Here is a 25,552-nt window from a genome sequence, read left to right as displayed (position 1 = left end):
AAACATTATTAAACCGAAGCCATAGATATATACACGTAGATATCCATAGATATCTATAAACTAGATGTCGCAGTGGAGTCCTAAAAATGCATCAAAACCGCCGCCATCTTTGTACGGTGCTCCTTTACCTCAAATGCATGGACGATGCCGGACTTCTGTGCTGCATTTGGTTGTTCAAACGAAAGAAATCTAAAAACCAGACAGCAAGTGATTACATTACAAAAGTGAGAATGTGTTTTATGATATTGAATGTTAGGAAATTATATTTCTTGTTCCGTTGGTTTGTTTTAGTCCTTGGTTAATGACCGCAGCTAATCCATGTTAGTTACCCATTAGTTTGTGACAGTTAGGAAAACAGACAATGTTTGTAGATTCCGAAGCTCTTAATAAGGACATTAAAAATTGACCCATGCTTTTTTTGCTTAAAGGTGAAGATCCAACTTTATATATGTTCTGTAAGATTCCCTTATCTGTCAAACATATTTTATTAGATTGTCCTGGACTTAACACAAGCAGAATGCTCTTTTATCAACTTACTTCACTTAAGGACATATTTAATGACATTATGCCTGAAAAGGTTTTGGATTTTTTTTTTATCTTATGTTAATTAAAAAAATGTATACTATGACTTGCTGTTTATATTTGTTTTGTTTTTATTGTATTTATATGATATTTGTGTTTTTGTAATTGAATTTTTGCCATGAAAATAGCTTTTGATTGCTGACATGGCATTAAATAAAATAATCAGAATCTGAATCTGGTTGTAGATTCCCAAGTGATAAACAGAGACATCAGTTGCAGGGTTGCAAGTTACAGGGACACTAAACACTTTTTCTTAAACGGTTAACTCAACTCAGTCCTGGAAGGATGTCACCAGTTAGGTTGGTAGTTCAGCCTCAAAGTCAAACTTTTTTTTGTTTGTTTTTTTTTTTGGTTTATGTGACTTTAGTACATACTTATTTAATGTTGCAGAAATATTGGGGGAAAAGAATAAATAAAAGATTGAACAGTCTTTGGCACCTCAACTATCTAACTTTCACATTATGTTCTCAAATTTGTGATTTGCTTCCACCAGCAAATAGCTTTGTGTATTGTATTTAATAAACCAATACAATTTAAATGTTTAAATGAACATGTATAGTCACACCATTGTAGCAGTGTTACATGCAGTAGGCTATAAGGTAAGTAGTGATTGTTCATTTGAAGTTTACTCAAGTGGAAGAATGTAACTAATAAACTTACACCTACTAGCACTATGCATTATATTGTGAAAAAGTAGATTATATTAATATCAAAACCTTAAATTTTCTCTGGGCTTAATGACTAATACATGTCTGACCTTTGGAACGACCAAAAAAAACTAGAAATCGCATTCATGACGATTTATGGTGATTTTATTTCTTTGCCTACATTGACCCTAATGCATTAAGAGGAGGGGGTCTCCGTACCAAGATGGCGGCTCAGTTGACGCATTCGCTCAAATGTACTGCCCTATACAAGGCGACATCTAGTGTATATATATCTATGGTAGATATCTATGTATCGAAATCGAAGCGAGACTTTTATTTTGAAAAAAAAATTAAATCCTGCTAATATTCCGGCGGAAGTAAAATAAATTATATAATACAGGAGAAAAGAGAGAGAAAAATAGCGTGTGAACTTAGCTGCTGTTTTATGTAACATGTAAAAAAAGTTGACAGTTTTTTTTTCAGAGGTCATTAACTTTGTATAGGTTTATAACGGTTTTTAATAGAGTATGACCTCTGAGTGGTCGGTCAGTAGATCCCAGTAAATCTTGTCCAACGAGCTTCCTCGCTTTTCTACAAGCGTTTGACTCATTAAACCAGTGAAGCTCATGAACTGACCAGTGACTGTACCTGAGGATCCTTTTCACGGTAATCACATAAGCTGTAAATCCTCTTCAGACTGTTTTGGTCTTACTGTCGAATCCAGCAGAATGGTTCAGGTTAATAATGGGCAACTCTTAATTTTAACTCATTTTATACTATTTGCTCCTGCTGCATGCTTCTCATATCGTCCAGCAAGGTTTATTTCCTTACATTCATTTGTGTTAGTAAAGCTGTTTGGTGCCTGAGTGACTCTGAACTAATCTTAACGTCATATGTCTAGGATGGGAAACTTCACGTCTGCTGGGAGGTTTACAACCCCGACATGTACTCAATTTATACAGGTGAGTATGATTATTGTTCACTGATTTTGTATTTCTGTTGCCAGAATGTGTTAACCCCCCACCCCGAGGTGTTTGTTCCCCCCAAACACCTAAAGGTCCCATTCCCATTCCCCCCAAACACATAAAGGTGTTTATTCCCATTCCCCCCAAACACATAAAGGTGTTTCCCCTCCACACCAAGCCTGTGAATTTTTTTTTATTTAGTTCCAGCAGTGAAAAATATCAGTCCATTATCAAAATTAATATATTTATAACAAGTAATTTAATTCATGGTGGTCAGTTAAGATTTGGGAACAGAAACGTGTCGATGTCTAACACCTACACCGATTAGTGCTCATTAAATAAATACGTACTGTAATCTCGGACTGATTTTGCACATAAAGGGGGCAGAGGGCATCAATTCCCACCTCTGTCCTGTGTGTGGAGTTTGTATGTTTTCCCTAAGACCAGGTTTCCTCCTGATTGCCATCTTTAAATTGTCCGTAGCGTGTGAGTGACCTTTGCCCTGTCTAAGGTGCCTTGTGCTACTCCAGTAGACTTTATTTAATCACATACACATTACATTTCATTATGAAATCTTTCTTTATGCATCCTGTATATTGGTATATGAGTAGAAGCAGGGCCAGCATTAAAGGTTGTGTAGTGATAGGATGGATGGATGGACAGATCTACATAATCCATGTTTAAAAGGAGTCTCCAGTGTTAGTGCTTTGTAGCAGGTTTTAAGTTTTCTGATATGGGGGGAGGATGTAAAAGTTTATTCTGTGTGGACTTTCATTAACATCTCAAGCAGTGTATTTTTTCCTTAATAACTTGTCTCAATAACACCAGGAACATCTGTTGAGGGACTGAATGTTTATAACTTATATCATCCAGTTGGTTCCACAGGTATATTTGGGCCATGACAATTTTCATCCCTTTGCCTGTGTAAAATACCTCAATGAACTTGAAATGCAGTAGTCAAGATGTGAACAGTCTCGAAGTGTAGAGTTTTAGCTAGTTTTAGGAATAACAGCCCCTCAACCCTCCTGAACTGTGATTGGACAGACTAACCTAATATTTTATATGTATATAAGGCTTATTTGTAATACTTGGATGTAAATACTCTGTGGTCAGTAATTTTTTTCCATTGTTTTTCTCCATTTAGGATGTGGTGTCTCATAACTGCGTTGTTATATTCTCCAAGACGACGTGTCCATACTGCAAGATGGCCAAGAACGTCTTTAATCAAATAGGAGCGACGTATAAGGTCATTGAACTGGATGAACATCGTGACGGCCAACAGCTTCAAGAGGCTTTAACGCAAATGTCCGGTGCAAAAACGGTAATTATTCCTTGTGCAAGTGTTAAGTGTTTGTTTCAAGTCATTTTAGTTTTTTCTTCATTTAGTCCCGCCCTATAGAAGCTATATAAGATATTTACATGTCTCCCAGAACACAAAATAATGAAAATTTACCCGGCTCATCCTGTTTGAGGGGATGTAAACTTTTGAACTGGTTCATTTGGGTAAATTCAGTTATTATTATTATTTTTGTCATGTAGACTGTAAATAAACATCTGTTATGTTAAATAGCTTATACGGGGCAGAACTACATTAAAAAACAACTGCAATTCATATAATGTGCGTTGAAATGGTTTAAACAGCTTTTAAACCGTCTTTCTTTCTTTCTTTCTTTCTTTCTTTCTTTCTTTCTTTCTTTCTGTATTTCTGTCTGTCAGGTTCCAAGAGTTTTTGTCAATGGACGGTGCATTGGCGGAGGATCTGATACACGGCAGCTTCATGAACAGGGAAAACTGGTGCCGCTCATTCAGATGTGTAACCCGTGCTGCCTGAATAATGCTGCAGAGGGATCAGGGAGTGGGCACGACACTTCATAATTATTCTATAATTTATGCACGATTTTAGTCCTTCTGCATACCAGAACTGGAAAAAAGCTAGTGACCAGCATCAGGCATTTATTATTTTGATGTACTTTCATTTAAGTGGTCCTACCTCAGCTATTTAATTTTGTATAGTTTTTAAAATAAAGTAATAGTGCAGTCATTGCATTTTTCTGCATACTATTGCCTCTTACAGTTAGGGATGTTTAGTGGTTGTGGTTTAAACAGATTTGGTTAACATGATGCACCTGATGCTAAATTGCAGAAGAATTTTGATCATCCAAAAAAAAAAGAAAAAGAATTTTTGCTATCACAAGGTCATCAATTAGAAAGACAAAATTGAGTGGCAAAATTCAGCTACAATGTATGTTCAGAGATGCTGCTTAATAAAATCCACCTTTGATTCAGTTCAGATTCCTGATAAGGTAACAATCGCCTCTGTTTGAACCCAGTGCTTAAATGCTCACTGCATAAAGATAACGGAAAGTACAAAGATCGAAACCAGGTTAAAACACAATGTAATGTAAACCAGAGCAACTCATATTGTTTATATTGCCACTTGGTACTCTGCTGAACACAAACAAGTGTAGACACATCAGGAATGTTTTGGGATTGAACTGAACTGGTTTATTGACTTTTAATCTACACAAAATAGTTGAATATACAGTTATTATAAAACAATATTCTCATTAAAGACCTGAGTCATTACAGATTATTATTATTTATTTATTTTTATTTTTTTACATCGGGTGTGGAAAAGGACTGAATTGAGGGGGAAAAAAGATTTTTTTTATATTGTGTTGTTAAATTCAAGTTCTTGTAGCAGGACCTGCTAACAACAAAATGCAAGTGTGTTATCATCTGATGAGCCCAAGTTGAACGTTTTTGCTTAATTCACAATCTCCTCTATTCTTTCTTTCACGGATCAAAATTTACCCTCAGGGATTAATAAACTTCTCTCTACTCATTTATTTGAAAAGTTATTATTAGAAATATTGCTCTAACTATGAAAACTCATGAAATCAAGCCGGATTTAAATAATAGTCCATAGTGAAAATACTCAAAATGCTCAAATCTTTGAAATAGTAAATCTTGTAGTCAGTTATTAGAAATGCTTTAATCTTCAATGTATGGGAAAGAATTTATTCTGAGACACAAGAGAAGGTCACAGAAACATTTATTCAGCAACAAACGTCCGCAAGACAAAACAAAAGAGAAGAGATTAGAACAGTAGTATGATTGTGATTGTGTTTTTTAATACATTCAAGGTCGAGGGCAAAATTATTTATATGCAAATCAAAAACTGCACAGGTGCTGATCAATGTGCTGCACATCAGCCATAACAGGGGAAAAATACATAAAGATGGTAACAGGTAATTATATGTAAATAAATATGCAAACAAATGATTGCTAAAAAAAATAAGTTGAACCTATCACCGTGTCTGGGGACTGGTTAGTAACGTGAAAAGCAAAGGTGGAAGAGATCTGAAATGTATATTGGGTGAGTCTGTGGAAAGCTTTAAAAGCAAACCAAAAAAAATTTATTTTATAACCGTACAGTGTATTCAAATGGTGAACAGTGGAGTAATACAGGTAATATGTGTTCAAACCTGGAGCAAAGTGGGAGCAAGTATAAAGAATATAATACTGGCCCAGAATTGAACCTTGTGGCACTCCATAGGGGATGTGATGCTGATACAGTAAGTCTAACCACTTAGTTACTTTGATCGACGATACAAACAAAACAAGCCTGACGAGAAGATAAGATCGAGTGTCTGTTCGAGCTTGTGTGTAGGAAAACTGATTGAATAAGATTAAAAAAGTATAAATTGTACAAAATCTCTCGACAAGAGGCGTTGAAGGACAACATACACATGTATCAAAGTAACCAAGAAGCTGGAGGTTATCAGAACAAGGGACAATGTTCGAGAAAACATTTGAAAACTCCTTGAAGTCTCCGTATACAGAGTGAATGCCATGGAGAACATAACGTAGGTGGGTGAAGCGGTGATCCTTGGTTCAAGATGCCTAAGTTCATGCTGTGCAGAGAAATTATAGCTCACATTAACATATTATTCATCAGTAATAAAACATTATTATTACAGCATTACAGATACAGATATACAGATTACAGATATACATAAGATAAATAAGATTTATAAGATAAAATCATCACCATTCCATGTGAGTATGAGGATGACCAGGATGATGAACCAAAACTGGTTCATGTCATTCTAAATGGCCATTTATGTTTGTTTGCTAAACCCCAGATCAGCAGGTGGCGCTAAGAAGAGCCTGGTTCGTTCCTGAATGAGTGCTTGCCAGTGTTTGAATGTTTTACTAACCCTGACTAGTATTTCTGTTATTTACTACATGGTATAGTAAGTGTGCTTTAATTAAGTAAGATATAAAAAATGGCAGGAAGTGCTGGAGAGTGGTGTCTTATGGAAAGTGACCCTGGAGTTTTCACAGAACTGATAAAAGGCTTTGGTGAGTAAACATTGTGTTTCCTGAGCTAGTTTAGCACGCTAAAGGAGAGCCCCAGGACCACACACACTGTTTATTAATCACACACAGTGTTAACGCAGGACGAGAGAACTATCTGTTATACTGTTTACATGAGGATTAGCATCACAAAACTAGCCGCTCGGGTTTGGGATGCAGCTCGAAATCAAGCTGCTGCTTAGTTTGTGGCCTTGAGTTTGCGATTGTTTTTTAGGTTTAAAGTCAGTTTTAGAATTTGTTTCTCCTCAGATGTTTTCGGTTGAGCATTTCAGGTCTTTAATGCGTTTTATTTCGGTGTTCTGGTCTGATTTTACTCGCTAATTGGCGAGGATGCGCGCTGATCTGTACCACGCATGCGCAAAGACCCTGAAAGGGAAATGTACACAAAAATGAGCCTTGTTAGTCATTTACAGCATTTAGCAGACACCTTTATATCCAGAGTGACTTACATTCTAATTTTTATACAACTGAGGGTTAAGGGCCTCACTCAGGGGCCCAACTGTGTGTGGCAACTTAGTGGACCTGGGATTCGAACTCACAACCTTATGATTGGTAGAACAGAAGGTTGACTACTTAACTACAGACTATAGACACCTTAACTACTAATCTACTCACATTTTATACTACAATAGATAAAAATCTACCAATTTCCAAAGACCCTTGATTTGAAAAATACTTTCTAAATAAAATTTCTAAATGTTAATTTAATTAATGACGATGGTTTTCCTAACAAAGTCAAGTCAAGAAGCTTTTATTGTTATTTCAACCATATATAGCTGTTGCAGTACACAGTGAACTGAGACAACGTTTCTCTGGGACCATGGTGCTACATAAAACAAAGACAGGGCTATAAGGACTTAGTGAGTAGTAGTGAGTAGTCATAGGTACATAAAGTGCATATGTGCAACCTGGTGCAATCAGTGCAGGACAAGACAAAAAGACAGTACAGGACAAAGGACATTGCAGGACAAAAGTCAGTGCAGGACAAGACAAAAGACAGTGCGGACAAAAGATTACAAGACAACACAAAAAAGACAATAAACAGAAGCAGCACCGACCACTGTAAATACTGTATGTACAACAATATTGCATGTGCAGAAATACTAGAATGAACTCAGTGTTATAGCAGCAGTTACATGAGGTATTGTACAGGATTGTGCAAAACAGCAAACGACTGAAATTGTGCAAAAACAGCATGTAAACAGATTGATGGTATATATCGGAAGTGTGTGTATTTGGTGTAGGTGTAAAGTTAATGTATACTCTTACAGTATAAAGCTTTATTTGGATTAGATTAGTTTATCAATGGCCACAGAAATGTGTAATATATTATACTTCCTACACGCACATCACGCACTGTATGGACTGCACAGACCCACACCATATACACACTCTTCCAATATACATCCATCAAACTGTTTACATGCTGTTTTACACACTGTATTTTGCACATGCATCAAATCTCACATTTCAGTCGATTGCTGTTTTGCACAATACTTTACAATACCCCATGTAACTGCTGCTATAATACTAGTGTGTTCATCGGATTTCTGCACACGCAATATTGTTGAACATACAGTATTTATACTGGTCTGTGCTGTTTCTGTCTTTTTGTCTTTTGTGTATTGTCTTGTATTTTTTATTGTCTTTTGTCTTGCACTGTCTTGTCCTTTTGTCTTGCACTGTCTTGTCTTTTTTGTCCTGCACCGTCTTGTCTGTCTTGTTTGTCTTGTCCTGCACTGTTTGCACCAAGTTGCATAGATACACTTTATGTACCTATGACTACTTACTAAGTCCTAGCCCTGTCTTTGTTTTATGTAACACCCTGGTCCTGGAGAAACATTATCTCATTTCACTGTGTACTGCAACAGCTATATATGGTTGAAATAACAATAAAAGCTTCTCGACTTGACTTGACATAACAATATACTTCCTGTGATAAATGTCTCACATCCAGACAGCAAATAATCACCACAAGAGGAGCGAGTTTCTATTGGAGTATGTTTTCTACGAATCCGGACGTGTGTGCGTATTTAGAGTTAAGGTTTTGTTTGACATGCATATGTTTATATGGGTTATATGGTATAAACCTGTTCTGCTCCTTCTTAAGTAATTGAATCTTGTAAGAATGTGCAAATGTAGCGATGTACACAATGTCCAGTTGTATTACATGTAATAATAGTAGCCGTACAAAGTGCAGAGTGACAGCGCGTCTTTTTGGATCTGTGTTACGGACATGTTCGTGTTGGAGTCTGACGGCCTGCTCTCCTGAGCCTCTTGGTTTTAGTCATCAGACTACAGATGTGCTTGTTTGATTGCACCGGGCTGAACAGAGTGTTTCATAGATGATTTTAGCAGCTCTGGTATCCTGTCTCCTGGCGTAAATGCCATGTCGAAAGGTTAGCGCTGGAGATGAGCTCAGCTAGCCAATTCACTCTCTGAAGGGCTTTGTGGTCCTGGGTTGAGCAGATTCTGGGCCAGTCTTAAGATCCACCGAGTTGGTAAACTTTCTATAGCTCAAGTATGGAACGTTTTCAGGATTACTGGGGAGACCCTGAATTTCCTCAGCAGCTGGTAGAACGGTTGTTCTACCAGCTGTTGAGGAATTGTTCACCTGGGATTGGATATGAGCAGGTCTTCAGAGATGTGTACTCCAAGCTACCTAAAGCTGCTCACTTTATCCACAGGGCTCTCGAGTGGGGTGTATTGACACACTGCTGATGACAATTGATGATGGAGTTGAGGCCCATAACCACTCTGTTGTTGGCAAACTTGATAGACATTTAGCTGTGAGATGACACAGGTGAAGAGAGTAGGGCAGAAGGGTCAGGACACAACCTTGTGGTGTTGGTGGTAAAGTATTACAGATTCCATCTTGAGTTTTAGACAAGCAAGAAATCCCAGTCAGTCCTTTGGTGCCTCCACCACCAGATAGAGAAGGAAAGAAAACCTCAAAACGTGTGTAAGAACGTTTGAGTCCATCTTCACCTGGGAGACACTGAGTAGTGCGACTGTGAATAACGTCTCTTCTGTAACTGTACAGTCAAGCTATGCTACATGTATATGAGCATCAGAGTCATGTGAGATTTCCAACATCTGTTGTTCTCAACTGTTCAGTAACTGAAACTTGTGTTGCAGTCATTGGCCATCGACTTGTACCGAGAAACATCCACAGCACATCTGCTCATCTATGGTGTCTGTATGGCAGCATCCACAGTAATCTCATGGTGGTCTTTAGCTCCAGGTAGATGTAAGGCTGTAGGCTGGATCAGGCAGGTCCGGAGAGAAGAAAGAGCCAGGATCACTGGTACCTCAGGAGTAACGGGAGACCTTAACGTTACTGCTAGAGTATAGAGAAAGTCTAATCTAATAAAGACTCGCCAATTTAAATATCCATTTAATTCTCCTATTATGCAAACATTGTGCATGTGTGCACATTTATTGTGGTTCATGTTGCGATATATTAGTGCTTTAATAAAGTTTTGCTGATTGGATTAAGTCAATTTGTTAATATTGAATTACAAGTAAAAATGTCTAGACTTAGATCAGTCCTAAAATAAAAAATAAATTAAATTCTAAGCATGATTGTTTAAAGCTTTGTTTTTGTGTGTTTTCTTATAATACCAGGATGCAAAGGAGCACAAGTTGAAGAAATCTGGAGCATGGAGCCTGAGAACTTTCAAAATCTGAAGTAATGTGTAATGAATAACACCTTTAAGAGCTTAGTTAGAACATCAGAATACTACACTACAAGGCGTCACTCAAAAATGGACAAAAGGCAGTTTTCCTGATTAAAATCTGGTCTAATTGACAGTTTTAAGTTCTTTTAAGCTCTCACATTAACTGACCTACTGAAATCCCATTTATGTGTTCTTGGGTAATTTGTTAATCAGGGTGGCCAAATTTAACAAAACTACATCACACATATAATACACATAGAAGCCCAGAAACAAGCCCATGTGGGGGATTTTCTTATTCTTTTTTTTTTCCCTTCATGTGAAGTGTTTGATTCCTTTTTCTGTTTCACAGAATCCCCCTTTCCATCTTTGCAGTATTTCAACAGAAACGGTTACATAAATCGTAGACACGCCGCCTTTTTCTTTCACAAGGAAGGTCATATTAAAGCGTTTTTAACATTATGGGCGACGGATGTTTATACGAACTAAATGCTGGGGCTCTGAATCATCTGGACCTATGGATGTCATTAATAAGAACTAAAATCTATGCATGTTTACTAAAGGTATAATAAAGCATGGGGAAGGTATTTAAGAGGATTATAGCAGAGTGACATGTTTACACGTACAAACACTAATCGCAAGGTAACGGTTGGAAAATCTAACACACGTGTTATTTGTTTTTTTTTGTATGATTTTGTATTCCAGACCAGTTCATGGTTTAATATTTCTCTTCAAATGGCAACCTGGTGAGGAACCAGCTGGATCTATCGTACAGGATTCGAGGCTCGACCAGATCTTTTTTGCAAAGCAGGTATATTTTGGTGTACTGAATGCGGTTAAACCATCACACTGGTCTGTTCTGTTCTGTTCTGATAGGTCAGAAAGGGTTGATTCACTGTCTATTACAGCAGCACCGGGTACAAAATAAATCACAGATTTATATTCATTATACTCTTTATCATTTCTATATTTCTATGCTGTGATAGGAAAATACATAATCCACCAACTTTGTCATGTTACACATCAATGGCGCAGTTTATATCTGACGTAGTTTATGTTAATCCCAGGGAAATGATCCAGCTTGGTTTTCTTGAGGTTTTAGGTAATCAACAACGCATGTGCGACCCAAGCCATCGTCAGCGTGCTGCTGAACTGCTCTCATCCTGACATGGAACTTGGCGAAACGCTGACAGAGTTCAGAGAGTTCTCACAAAGCTTCGATGCTGCAGTAAGTTTCAGCTTTTACTTTCCTATACGGTTGACATGAGAACTATAGTAGAAGGTTCACTGATGGCTTGGAAACTACCGGTAAGTCCTTCCAGTGTCCAGACCCTCGCCGAGTTTTCTGAGCAGTCGGCTTTTTTTTTAGGGCTACAGAACATCATGTTATAAATAATATAAAATCTAAAAACAATAGCAATAGAACAATAGAAAACGGGTTGCGAAGCAAGTTTGGTTACATTAACAAAGGAACTCACTCTCTGGTAACCTAGCAACATAGGGAGTGAGAGCCAATCATGTAACTGTATCTTTTTGGTTGCGCCATATCGTTGTCTTGTGCTGGTCTGCTGGATTCCTCTTCAGTAACCAGCAACTGATAAGCAGAAAATGAGCGCCGCAGCGAGCAAGGAAATTGTACATAAATGAGGAAAAGTCAGCTACTTTTTCATATTTTTGCAGGTTTTATATTTCAAACAATGTTACTGTACTGTTTTTTTATATTACAGATGTATCTCAGTCTACCCCAGTTTTATTTTTACAAAACACTGCACATATTTTAAAACACTTTATTCACCAGAAGGTGAACAGCTAGTGAACTTCCTAGCACTAAACTTGCACTAAATTCTCAGGTTTCTCTATGTTTATATTTAACACTTTGCACTATTTTATTACACTTTATTAAGCATTTCTTACATTTTCTTTCATTTTGCATCTTAAATGTTAAGAGATAATTGTTAAGTGTTCATTGTGACTTTAGACTCATGTTTACATTATAATTATTTGAGTTTTCATGGTTGTTGACATTTCTGTCTTAATAACTGAAGGGATTATGATCAGAGGAAGGTTAAGTTTAAAATAAAAATGTTTAAATGTAATATATTTTTATCCTGGTCCTTATTTTAAATGGGGCAAAAAAAAATCAATAATTATCTATATCGACCGATATGAAACACTGATATCGTGATACAGTTTTCAGCAATATCGCCCAGCCCTAGTAATGATATATTATAGTCTGCCTCAAAGTCTCACATGATCTTAGGACTCTGATCAAAATCTCTCTGTCCTATCTGCTGCTTATACACAGTGTAGCAGTTTATATTCTGCCTTGTATTTTGTTTGTTTTGGAACCAAAATCATTGAATGTGAAAATGTTTTTTTTATTTCTGGTTGTCTGGTTTCAGGTGTTTTTTGATCTATTATTCACTATTTATTCCTTATATTTTTTTTATATAAAGTTTAATCAGTTTCAAACACATGAAAGCCAATGGAAATTGTCACTGTATTAAACTTGAACTTTGAAATTTTTGTCATTGAAAGTTTGTTGTTTTTTTTTTCTTGGAATTTTTTTTATTATCTGAATATATTTTTCCTTTGTCTTTTTTTCTTGTTTTGTCATTTCCTCTCAAGATGAAAGGTCTCGCACTCAGTAACTCTGAAGTAATTCGACAAGTTCACAACGGCTTTGCCAGGTAAAGCATCTCAACTTGACTCCATAACCCACCATAATACCGTGCTATTAAACTCTTTCGTAGCTCATTCCCTTAGTTTTCTTCCATAAATATTATGTAAATGGCACATAACAAAAAAAGTATCACAGTAATGATTATGTATTGACATTTTTTAGCAAAATTTATTATTAGATTTAGATTGTGGATCGTCTACCATGCAGTTTCCTGTGTGTCAGCTGTTACTATAGAAACACAACTATTAGGAATTTATTCTATATGTCCATCAATATAATCATTTCGTTCATCTTACAGCTAGAACCACTGTTAAAGCTTTCTGACCAATCAGATTAAAGATTGAGATTATTTATTTATTTATTTATTTAATTTTTTTTCTTAAACTCGCACAAAAAAAACTACTTCAGTCCTAACTTGTCGAGATTCAAGCTAATCATGAGTTAACGCAGCCGAGCTATAGCCAAACTTTGATAATGTTCAGAAAAAAGAAAGTCGACTGCACCGGAACAAGCCGAGTCAATACCGGACCTTTCATTTCTTTCTTTCTTTTATTTTATTGTAGTTAATCTATTGCATAAAATAAAAACGTACATGCTTCACACAACACATCTTGTTTTTAGTAAAGACGGTTCACAATAATTTACTGTAAAGTGACAATAACTTAAAAAAAGAAAAAAAAAGATACAGAGGGCTCACACGAACAAGGTTAATATAATAATTAATATAATATTTACACCAAATAATTGCTCTAAAATGAAATGTCTTTGTTACGGTGTTTGGTGCAGGAATATATCTAAAAATATTTTTAATAATAAAAAAAATTACTATAAATGTTCCAACTAAGTTCTTTACTGCTAGAATATTTTCCTTTAGTGGTATTTGTGAACCCAATAGTGTTAATTTCGTCACCTATTTTTAATTTAGTCTTAGTCTTGTGCCAAATGTCCTTGTTAGTTTTAGTCATATTTAGTCATTCACATATCTTTTTTTTGTTAGTCAAGTTTTAGTCAACTAAAAGTCTCGTCATTTTAGTCTAGTTTTAGTCAAAAAATTGTAGTCTTTTAAAAAAAGACTACAATTTTTTGACTAAAACTCGTGAATATTTTAAAGGCGTAACAGCTGATGAAAAAGCAGAGACAATTGTAGACGAAAATGAGAGATTTTTTATTTTATACAAAACATTTTCGTCTTGTCTTTTTTGTCAACAATAATGCATGTTAATTTAGTCTTAGTCAGAGTTTTTGGACAGTGGTGCAGTCTTGTCATCTGCAGTGGTGTCAGTGGTGCAGTCTCGTCTTAGTCATGAAAAAAAAAAGGTTGTTGACGAACATATTTTGTCTCGTCTCGTCTGACGAAATTAACACTAGAACCCAACAAGTGCTATTATAGAAAGATTTTTTTTTCTCAATTTCTCCTTTGCAGGCAGCAGATGTTTGAGTTTGATACTAAGTCATCGGCAAAAGATGAAGACGCTTTCCATTTCGTGAGCTATGTTCCTGTAAACGGTAGACTCTACGAATTAGACGGACTTCGCGAAGGACCTATCGACCTCGGTAAAGTTCCAGAACTGAAACCTTTTTTTTTCCCCTCTTCCTCATTATATTGCTTACATAGTCGAATCTGCGTCTGTTTATAACGCATGTAACGTACACATGTTAAATTAATGATGAACATTATTTTTAAATAAAGTATTATACTTGACTCTGAGCAAAAAAAAAAAAAAAAACATAAAATGAAGATACACAATAAGTGCTGTTTTTCGGACATTTTAATTTTGTTGGCTTTGTAGAAGCCAACATTCTGTTTTCCTATTTCAGCGTAGACAAAAATTTATAAAATTTAATGCGGCCTAGGGCTTTCGAGCCACATGCACCAAATTCGGATATGTTGTAGACCCTGGTCTGAAGTTTGTTGCTATTACTTTTCCAAGCGATCTGAGTACCGGTACTTCCGGTACCGGGTCTCAAAGTGGCCTTTTTTCCCATAGACTCCCATTATAAACTTTGGAGGTTTATAACTCAGCAAGCTTTCGAGCTATCTACACCAAACTCGGCCAGCTCCTTTAGGGTGACACTCTGAACAAAGTTTTAAATTGGTGTACCGACTGGCCTTTCGGTTGTGCCACAGCCCCGCCCCCAAATTATGCAAAATCAAAAAACTTTTTACAACATGGACATGTGACATCAAAACACTCAGAACAATGAGGGGAACTTCCTCAGGAGAATTCGGATGACGTCACATGCTCGTCTCCACTTGCCTCCAAATGTTTTGGCACCCTATCTTTCTGTCCACTTGCCTCCAAAAAGCACCGGCCTTTGCGAATACTTGCCTCGTCAAAGCCAACATCAAAGTTTGTCGCGACGAACTTTACAAATCTAGTTTTGTTTGTTCTTGGTTTGTGCGGAATTCGACTGAATTACTGGACAATTTTAAAACATTGATTTTGTGTTTCTTTGATCATTTCTGTTAAGCATGTTAGGCTCATTACCTTATCGAAAGCCCAACAGCTAAGTATGAAGTATTTTGGATGTACTCAGTAACTGTATGTTCAATAATTTAGTGAATTAGTGTTGTGTTTTTATGTTTTTTTTTTGGGCAAGATCTTCATACTCTGTTATACAAGTGGAAGTGAACAGTTTCAGAGGCAAAATTTGAAAATACTAATGGCTAAATGTGGGCATCATTTGGGGTGATCTCATATTCCTGATGAGATGGTATATGGTGTTCTGGAGGATCTCCTACCAGACCTGCATCAGGGCATCAGTGAGCTCCTGAATAGTCTGTGGTGATACTTGGTTGCATCGGCTGCTCCGATACCTAACGCCACAGAGGTTCGCAGTTGGATTCAAGTCTGGTAATGTAAAGGCCAGTCAGTGGCATCTACACACTCTGGCCATGTGAGGCTGGCCAATGTCATGTGGGAACCTGAAGGAACCCACTGCATCAGCGCGAGGTCTGACGTTGGCTCCGAGGTATACATCCCAGTACCTAACAGCAGTAAGGGTAGCATTGTCTAGCACATGGAGGTCTGTGTGACCCTCCAAAAGAATATTCCTCCCCAGTGATCTTCCTGTTTCTCACTGCACAAAGTAGTAGATGCTGGTCTTGTTTCTTGTTGCTCTTCTACAGCCTTGCTCAGCTCTCCTTCTGCAGTGGCCTGTTACCTAGTATCTACTGTATAGTGCTGAGTGACCATAGAGACACAAACCTCCTCCATCCCAGAGGAGCTGGACTTCCTGTGCAAGGACCCTAACAAACACAAACTAGAGACAAATCAGTCAGAAAGGTTGTGTGTGCCTTATGCCTCTAAACTGGGCAGATTCATATCCCAGTGGTTTAATTGAATAGGTTTTACATGTACATTCATGGCATTTAGCAGATGCCTTTATCCAGAGTGACTTACATTTTATTTCAATTATTCAATTATTCAACTGAGCAATTGAGGGTTAAGGGCTTTGCTCAGGGACCCAGAAGTGGCAGCTTGGTGGATCATGACCTTCCGATCAGTAATCCAACGCCTTAACCACTAGCCATGTGTATATATAATTTTTAGATTTTTTAAACACTTAATATTTCTACAACTACCAAAAAAAAAAAAAACACAAGCTTTTCCCCAGTCACATGCTCAGATCCAAAAAAGTAATTCCAGCCCACTTGCCAGCTCTCCCATTTACATTATAGCTCCAATGAGATGAATGCTAACACTTATTTTTACTTCAAGACACCCTGACAGCTGTCCGTGCTGCATCACACAGCTTCTTACACCGTTATCTTACCCTCTTCCTCATACACTGGCTCACAGATAACTACGGTCAGCTACCGTCACCTCACCAGCCACAGACAGCCACAGCATGTTAAGATGTTCTCCTGATAACGAGGATTTTTTTTTCTTGTGCCGCACGAGTGTTCTTTCGGGCGTCATTTAATTCACTTCAATCCTCCTCATTTTGGTGCAACTTTGATGAATAATCTTTAAATTGCTTTCCAGTGGATTTTTTTTTGCTGTTGCTCATTTTTATTTTATTCTATTTTTTCCCATTTGTACGTCAGTGAATTTTTAAGAATTTACGTGTTAAATCATTTGCTATCATACAGGCACTTGCAGCCAAGAAGATTGGATCAGTGCAGTTCGGCCAGTAATTGAGAAACGAATACAAAAGTAAGTGTCAGACTGAATTACAGTACTGTCTTTGTCTGGTCTTTTGTGGTGCTTTTAAAATTTTTCTTTATATCCTGAATGTAATTTTACTTTTCAGATACAGTGAGGGAGAAATACGTTTCAATTTAATGGCCATCGTATCGGACCGTAAGATGATTTACGAGCGTAAAATCGCAGAGCTACAGGCTCACCTAACAGAGGTAGGAGCTGGCTGATTTGTGAAATGATTTTAAAACACTTTAAATAAAATTTGCCTTCAAATATGAATGTCACTCTGATTACAGGAAGAGCCAATGGACACAGACCAAAGTGCAAATCTTTTGAGTTCTATCCAGTCAGAGATCGCCAAGTACCAGCTCCTGATCGAGGAGGAGAACCAGAAATTAAAAAAATATAAAGTATGTTTCGATTTTTTTTTTCACTTACATCTTCTTCATCAGTCGTGTTTATGATTTGCACTCCACTCTCCGTCCTTCTCAGAAGATGTTCTCGCCATGAAAGTGGGTTAAGTTTGTGATGTCCTGGGGAAAAAAAAATTTCAAATAAACGGGAGTTTTATTTAATATCAATTATTAAATGAATGTGAAAAATGATCCATGTTGGTGCTGAAGATTTTTTTTTTTGTACCTAATCACAATTATATTCACATCCCTGGCATTTAGCAGACACCTTTATCCAGAGTGACTTACATTTTATTTCAATTATTCAGTTATTCAACTGAGCAATTGAGGGTTAAGGGCTTTGCTCAGGGGCCCAGTAGTGGCAGTCTTGGTGGATCTGGGATTTGAACTCATGACCTTCCGATCAGTAATGTAACGCCTTAACCTTCATCTTCAAACACCTGCTCAACAGATAAAGCTAATATGGATAAATGTGCTTGGACCTAACAGATTATTGCTTGCTGATTTATAATTATTATAACCTTTTTTTTATTATTTATTTATTTTTTAAATCATTATAGATTGAAAACATTAGAAGAAAGCACAACTACCTACCGTTCATCATGGAGTTACTGAAGACTCTTGCTGAGTATCAACAACTGATGCCATTGGTTGAAAAGGTAAGATTGAAAACTGTCAGTAAAATATAATATACAATGTAAATATAATATAACATTCCTCAGAGACTTTGCTTTCATACAGGATATAGATCATAATTGATCATAAGATTTTGGAGTGGGTGATTCCATTGAAAAAGACTTACACTGGTGTGATTTATCACTACACAAAATAAAATAAACATATATATATTACACAGTGGGTTCGGAAAGTATTCAGACCCTTTTACATTTTTCACTCTTTGTTTCATTGCAGCCATTTGCTAAAATCAAAAAAGTTCATTTTATTTCTCATTAATGTATACTCAGCACCTCATCTTGACAGAAAAAAACAGACATGTAAAATTTTTTGCAAATTTATTAAAAAGGAAAAACTGAAATCACATGGTCATAAGTATTCAGACCCTTTGCTGTGACACTCATATTTAACTCACATGGTGTCCATTTCTTCTGAGCCTCCCTGAGATGGTTGTACTCCTTCATTGGAGTCCAGCTGTGTTTAATGAAACTGATTAGACTTGATTAGGAAAGGCACACACCTGTCTATATAAACCTTACAGCTCACAGTGCATGTCAGAGCAAATGGGAATAATGAGGTCGAAGGAACTGCCCAAGGAGATCAGAGACAGAATTGCGGCAAGGCACGAATCTGGCTAAGGTTACAAAAGAATTTCTGCAGCACTCAAGGTTCCTAAGAGCACAGTGGCCTCCAAACTGAGCAATCGTGGGGGAAGGGCCTTGGTGAGAGAGGTAAAGAAGAACCCAAAGATCACTGTGACTAAGCTCCAGAGATGCAATAAGGAGATGGGAGAAAGTTCCAGAAAGTCAACTATCACTGCAGCTCTCCACCAGTTGGGGCTCTATGGCAGATTGGCCCGATGGAAGCCTCTCCTCAGTGCAAGACATATGAAAGCCTGCATAGTTTTTGACAAAAAAACACATGAAGGACTCCCAGACTATGAGAAATAAGATCCTCTGGTCTGATGAGACCAAGATTGAACTTTTATAAATTCTAAGCGGTATGTATGGAGAAAACCAGGCACTGCTCATCACCTGCCCAATACAATCCCAACAGTGAAACATGGTGGTGGCACCATCATGCTATGGTGGTGTTTTTCAGCTGCAGGGACAGGACGGCTGGTTGCAATTGAAGGAATGAATGCAATTGAAGAGATGAATGCGGCCAAGTACAGAGATATCCTGACGAAAACCTCTTCCAGAGTGCTCACGACCTCAGACTTGGCCGAAGGTTCACCTTCCAACAAGACAATGACCCTAAGCACACAGCTAAAATAACAAAGGAGTGGCCATGGAACAACTCTGTGACCATTCTTGACTGGCCAAGCCAGAGCCATGACCTAAACCCAATTGAGCATCTCTGGAGAGACCTGAAAATGGCTGTCCACCAACGTCCACCATCCAACCTGATGGAACTGGAAAGGATCTGCAAGGATGAATGGCAGAGGATCCCCAAATCCAGGTGTGAGAAACTTGTTGCATCATTCTGAAGAAGACTCATGGCTGTACTAGCTCAAAAGGGTGCTTCTACTCAGTACTGAGCAAAGGGTCTGAATACTTATGACCATGTGATATTTCAGTTTTTCTTTTTTAATAAATTTGCAAACATTTCTACATGTCTGTTTTTTCTGTCAAGATGAGGTGCTGAATATACATTAATGAGAAATAAAATGAACTTTTTGATTTTAGCAAATGGCTGCAATGAAACGGAGTGAAAAATGTAAAGGGGTCTGAAGACTTTCCGTACCCACTGTATATAATTCTATTTATATTTATTATTTATTTATTTTTTCCTTTTCTAGAAAAATCAGAGCAAATGAGCCAGTGCGAATCTTGAATAATTGACAGTTGTCGTGATTGTATCTTAAAGTCTTTCGTATTACCTCATACCCTTAGGAGCCCTGCCACCTTTCCCTCATCTCAAAAAACCCTTTGCGTCGTCTCAGTTTCCTCATCGGAAAGACATACGAGACTCTAGGTCCCTAACATGGTAAATAGATTTTCCGATAGATTTTGAGTATCGTACGCTTTAGCTTTAAATACCAGCAAATTCTATTGAACCAAAGCAAGTACATGCATTTTGTCAGAATGGACCAGTGCTTCAGTGTCTGTTCAGGTGAACATTTACAAAGCATTATATCTGTCTATAATGGACTATATTTTTGCACTCGGGTGACATTTGTTGTTCTGCAGACGTCAGTATGTGTCATTTGATCTGCTGTTCAAAGGGAATGTGTTGGCACAGGAGCAAAATGATTCTTATTGAATCACTTTCCAGTGATCTAATTTAATTATCTTTTCAAATGATTATGAAGAGTTGAAACTTTGACTTCAGCCTGTTTCAGGGGTCTCCAACATGTCTCTCGTGAGCTACTCACTTCTGAGTAGCGTAAAGGTTCATATAATATGTACAAAATTGATCAAATCGAATGACATCAATACATTTCAGTCTCATCCCAATCAAATTCAGGTCCTTTTAGGGTGTCGTACTTGAATCTGACTCCCCGGACAAATCGTACGGTTTAATCCGGCTGTCATCAATCGATTTCACACACAGCCGAACCCAAGACCATACATAGAAGCGTTATATAAACATAAATCTATAAGCAGAAATGGTAGGCTGAATAACAAATAAAGAAAACGTATGACTGATCCATTCAGCACGGAAGCTGCTGGCGATTCGACAGCATTAGGAATAAAGTACTGTTTAATGTTTCGCATTGCACAGGCATGTGAAAGCCGTAGAAAATACCATAATTTAAGTCCAATACAAAGTCAGGTCTCTGTTGTCAAAATTGATATTACCTTCAATATCCACTGTGTTTGTTTTTTACACAGTGTCTTTTAAACACTTGTCGAGGCCATCAGGGTGTGTGCCATGGGACTAGCCAGCAAACCCGTTGTATTAAATCAGTTACTTCGACTCAACAATTAACAAGCTTGTGATGGTGGAAGGGGCGGGGCTTCAAGGTGGCATCAGCTCTCATCTGAGTAATTAGATTTCAGATTCACATGTTGATCGTCTGATCTTATATCTCAATTTGATGAACTTTTTTTTTGGTCTAGGTATATTTGTGTTATAGACTTGAAGAGTAAGATCTGGTGCATATATATGGTGGACAGCATGGCTTTACTCATTTACACTGCCAAAAGTAAAACTCTTTGAGCCAGGCAATAGAACTGGGATTACATTTATGTACCTTTACTCTTTATCAATGTTCATGTTCATATTCTTCAAATTCAAATTCATTTAATTGTGTATTTAAATCAATTCAATTCAAATTTTGTATAGCGATTTTAACAATGGACATCGTCTCAAAGCAGCTTTACAGAACATAATATACACACGTGGACAAAATTGTTGTTATCCTTCGTTCAATGAAAGAAAAACTCACAATGGTCACAGAAAAAACTTTAATCTGACAAAAGTAATAATAAATAAAAATTCTATGAATGTTAACCAATGAAAGTCAGACATTTCTTTTCAACCATGCTTCAACGGAATTATTTAAAAAAATAATCTCATGGAACAGGCCTAGATAAAAATGATGGTACCCCTAGAAAAGACTGAAAATAATGTGACCAAATGGACATTTTAATTCAAGGTGTGTCCACTAATTAGCATCACAGGTGTCTATAATCTTGTAATCAGTCAGTGGGCCTATACTGTATATAGGGCTCCAGGTAGTCACTGTGTTGTCTGGTGACATGGTGTGTACCACACTCAACATGGACCAGAGGAAGCGAAGGAAAGAGTTGTCTCAGGAGATTAGAAAGAAAATTATAGACAAGCATGATAAAGGTAAAGGCTATAAGACCATCTCCAAGCAGCTAGATGTTTCTGTGACTACAGTTGCACATATTATTCAGAAATTTAAGATCCATGGGACTGTAGCCAACCTCCTTGGACGTGGCCGCAGAAGGAAATTTGATGACAAATCAAAGAGACGGATAAGCCAAATGGTAACAAAAGAGCCCAGAAAGACTTCTAAAGAGATCCAAGGTGAACTTCATGCTCAAGGAACATCAGTGTCAGATCGCACCACCCGTCGTTGTTTGAGCCAAAGTGGACTACATGGGAGACGACCAAGGAGGACACCATTGTTGAAAACAAATCATAACAAAGCTAGACTGGAATATGCCAAACTACATGTTGATAAGCCACAAAGTTTCTGGGAGAATGTCCTATGGACAGAGGAGACAAAAATGAAACTTTTTGCCAAGGCACATCAGCTCTATGTTCACATACGGAAAAATGAAGCATATCAAGAAAAGAACACTGTCCATACTGTGAAACATGGAGGAGGCTCTGTTATGTTCTGGGGCTGCTTTGCTGCATCTGGCACAGGGTGTCTTGAATCTGTGCAGGGTACAATGAAATCTGAAGACTATCAAGGGAATCTAGAGAGAACTGTGCTGAAATGTGTGTTGACACCCTTCAAACCGGAAACAACTGGAGCAGTTTGCTCATGAGGAGTGGGCCAAAATACCTGCTGAGAGGTGCAGAAGTCTCATTGACAGTTACAGGAATTGTCTGATTGCAGTGATTGCCTCAAAAGGTTGTGCAACAAAATATTACGTTAGGGGTACCATCATTTTTATCTAGGCCTGTTCCATGAGATTATTTTTTTAAATAATTCAGTTGAAGCATGGTTGAAAAGCAATTTCTGACTTTCATTGGTTAACCTTCATAGAATTTTTATTTATTATTACTTTTGTCAGATTAAAGTTTTTTCTGTGACCATTGTGAGTTTTTCTTTCATTGACTGAAGGGTACCAACAATTTTGTCCACGTGTGTACATAATACAAAAAGTTTAATATTATACAAAGATTTATATAATACAAAAATTCAAGATTAATATTAGACTTGTATTTAAATGTTTGTATTTATCCCCAACGAACAAGCCTGAAGGGACTGAGGCGACAGTTAGATTGAAAAAGAAGAAACCTTGAGAGAAACTAGACTCATAGTATAGTGTATCATCCAGTTAACCAGGTATTTCATCCAGTCATCCAGGTATTTCTTTTGAAATTAATCAGTTTTCTGAATTTATTACCATTTGGATTATATGAAAAAACAGCATTTACAGTTTAACTGCTTTGGACCAGAAGAAGGAGCAAAGTGGATGATGATCTGACCAGCTTGATAAACGAGATGAATTTGTTGAGCCTACAGTATCGTTGTATTTAATGATTTTTAGGATGTCTTTAGGAAGTAAACTCAATTCAGTTTTAACAAGTCAACTCTCCTGCTCTTTCACCGCCGAAGCCGGTTCCATTCCCAGGCAGGGAACTTACCAACTTGCAAGGTGGATTTATAATACAGTCAGCCGCTAGGGGGCATTAGAGACATTTTAGCTTACATTTTTTCCCTACAGTCATGTTGTCCTCCCTATATACAGCCTAAAATCAAGTCATCTGATCTATTTGAATAACATCCTGTTCAGATGTACATCCTGAACATTTACACCCTTTTGTTGTTGTTTTTTTCTCTTTCATTAGGCTAAAGAAAAGCAAAGTGCCAAAAAGATCCAAGAAGCAAAATAGTATCAACACACTGCAGTACTTTGTGTAATTTTCCACAATATCTCTTAATATGTACTTTTGCCTTCTGTAATAATAATAATAATAGTAATAATAATTGACACCTAGAAAATGAACTTGTGTGGTCGCTGTGATGTTCATAAGACTTCATGTTTGCATGCAGAAAGATGTTTAAATAAACCATGTCTTATTTTCATATTATTGCCCTTGTTGCTCACAACTCGTGTGGTTTGATTTTTTTGAGCTAACTGTTATAATAACATTTATAAATGGAGTGTTATCAAATATACTTAAGTTCAGACTCAAACTTTATCAGACCCGTTTGTTCAATTTTTAAGCAGTGGAACAAGATTTTATGAGCAAAGACAACCAAAAACTGTTAATAATAAATATTTTCACTTATTTATATTATTCTATCAACTAATCAAGAATATATATATACTGTGTGTGTGTGTGTGTAATATATATATATATATATATATATATATATATATATATATATATATATATATATATATATATATATATATATATATATATATATTAGTTAAACAGTCATAAAAGATTTTATATTGTCATTTTGTATTATGAAATCTTATGATTTTACAGATCAGGACAACATTCAGGATTTTCTTCTGTGTAGTTCGTCATCCAGCTGAAATTTCCAATTTCAATGAACCAAAAAGATGTGTTTAAAGGCTACTTAACTACAGAAATGCAAGCAAAAGCCATATTAAGGAAAAGGGGACGTGGAAGCTAGTGGTTAAGGTGTTGGACTACTGGTCGGGAGTTTGAATCCCAGGGCCACCAAACTGGCACTTCTGGGCCACTGAGCAAGGCTCTTACCCCTCAATTGCTCAGCTGTATAAATGAGATAAAGTGAACAAAAATGGATCTTAGCAATATTTCTGAAATGAAAGGAGTACTGTTCCAAGTAATGTTATCTACATGATCTTTAAATGAGATACTGGAGACAATCATAACCAAGGTCTTATAACTGCATGTCATGTAAATGAAACACAATCCAAATTTACCAGCTAACTATCTAGTCATCCATCTGAAGCAGTGGAACTGAAGTAGAACATGTCTTCAGCATCAAGGTCCTGGCTGTGCACATCTCTGAGAGACCGCAGCGTCTCTACTTCCTGAGGAGACTGAACAATGTAGATCCACCAGATATTAACAGGCTTCTAGAACTGCACCACTGATAGAATCCTGACTAACTGCATCTCAGTATGCTATGGCATATCCACATAAATGGTGGTGAAAACATCATTGGTACCTAGAGTCCAAGCTTTCCAGGTCAGTATTCTTTCTGGGGACCACTTACCTGTCAGTCATTGCCTTAGAGTACCAGGACCTATGAGAGTGGCCAAGAAAGACAGCTATCTCTGTCCCAGTATTGGTTCCCATTAACTGCATAACCATTAAGTCTAAGAACCGTTTACAACCTCCTCATCAACCTGGAGGACATAAAAACCCCAGTTCTCCAGTCACTCATTATAAGATTGTTCTATTTGCCTGTGTGGTATTGTCGATAAGACCTCTGTGTGCTCTGCTTTTTCATCCCTCATTTTCAGCTTCGGTTTCACTTCAATTTCTGCCTGGCTGGCTGCATCCTGTTCTGGCCTTTCTTCTCTCTCCACAAGTCTGTGTTCTGCTTTTGGGTCTAAATCAATCATTGGCTGTAACAATTTGTAGACATTATTGCACATGCTTAAAATGCTTTTATTTAAACGTGTTAAAGAAATGTGTACATTTACCCTTATTCACTTCCTAAGTTTTGTTTGCAGAGTATTAATTAATACCTCAAAACTTGTGAAACGTGCTCTTGG

The 25,552-nt window shown here is 37.1% G+C and overlaps 2 protein-coding genes across 3 annotated transcripts; both read left to right on the top strand.

The window, feature by feature from the left end:
• Positions 1-1,627: 1,627 nt before the first annotated feature.
• On the top strand, positions 1,628-4,782 carry glrx2 (glutaredoxin 2). 2 transcript variants are annotated; one of them, XM_060864267.1, is made up of 4 exons: positions 1,628-1,895; positions 2,131-2,191; positions 3,339-3,515; positions 3,911-4,782. In XM_060864267.1, the coding sequence occupies exons 2-4, from the start codon at positions 2,132-2,134 to the stop codon at positions 4,067-4,069; spliced, it is 396 nt and encodes a 131-aa protein (XP_060720250.1). In that variant the 5' UTR covers positions 1,628-1,895; position 2,131; the 3' UTR covers positions 4,070-4,782. The 2 variants fall into 2 exon arrangements, with proteins under 2 accessions (XP_060720250.1, XP_060720242.1); XM_060864259.1 differs by lacking the exon at positions 1,628-1,895 and adding an exon at positions 1,912-2,046.
• Positions 4,783-6,354: 1,572 nt separating this feature from the next.
• Positions 6,355-23,913, top strand: uchl5 (ubiquitin carboxyl-terminal hydrolase L5). Its single transcript, XM_060877655.1, has 11 exons — positions 6,355-6,562; positions 10,205-10,268; positions 10,960-11,065; positions 11,357-11,482; positions 12,883-12,944; positions 14,361-14,491; positions 17,034-17,097; positions 17,195-17,297; positions 17,382-17,495; positions 18,059-18,157; positions 23,676-23,913. The coding sequence occupies exons 1-11, from the start codon at positions 6,487-6,489 to the stop codon at positions 23,718-23,720; spliced, it is 990 nt and encodes a 329-aa protein (XP_060733638.1). The 5' UTR covers positions 6,355-6,486; the 3' UTR covers positions 23,721-23,913.
• The last annotated feature ends 1,639 nt before the right edge of the window (positions 23,914-25,552 follow it).

The sequence above is a fragment of the Tachysurus vachellii genome, chromosome 1 (assembly GCF_030014155.1).
Source record: "Tachysurus vachellii isolate PV-2020 chromosome 1, HZAU_Pvac_v1, whole genome shotgun sequence".
In the NCBI taxonomy this organism is placed as follows: Eukaryota; Metazoa; Chordata; class Actinopteri; order Siluriformes; family Bagridae; genus Tachysurus; species Tachysurus vachellii.
This window is presented reverse-complemented; position numbering and strand designations above follow the sequence as displayed.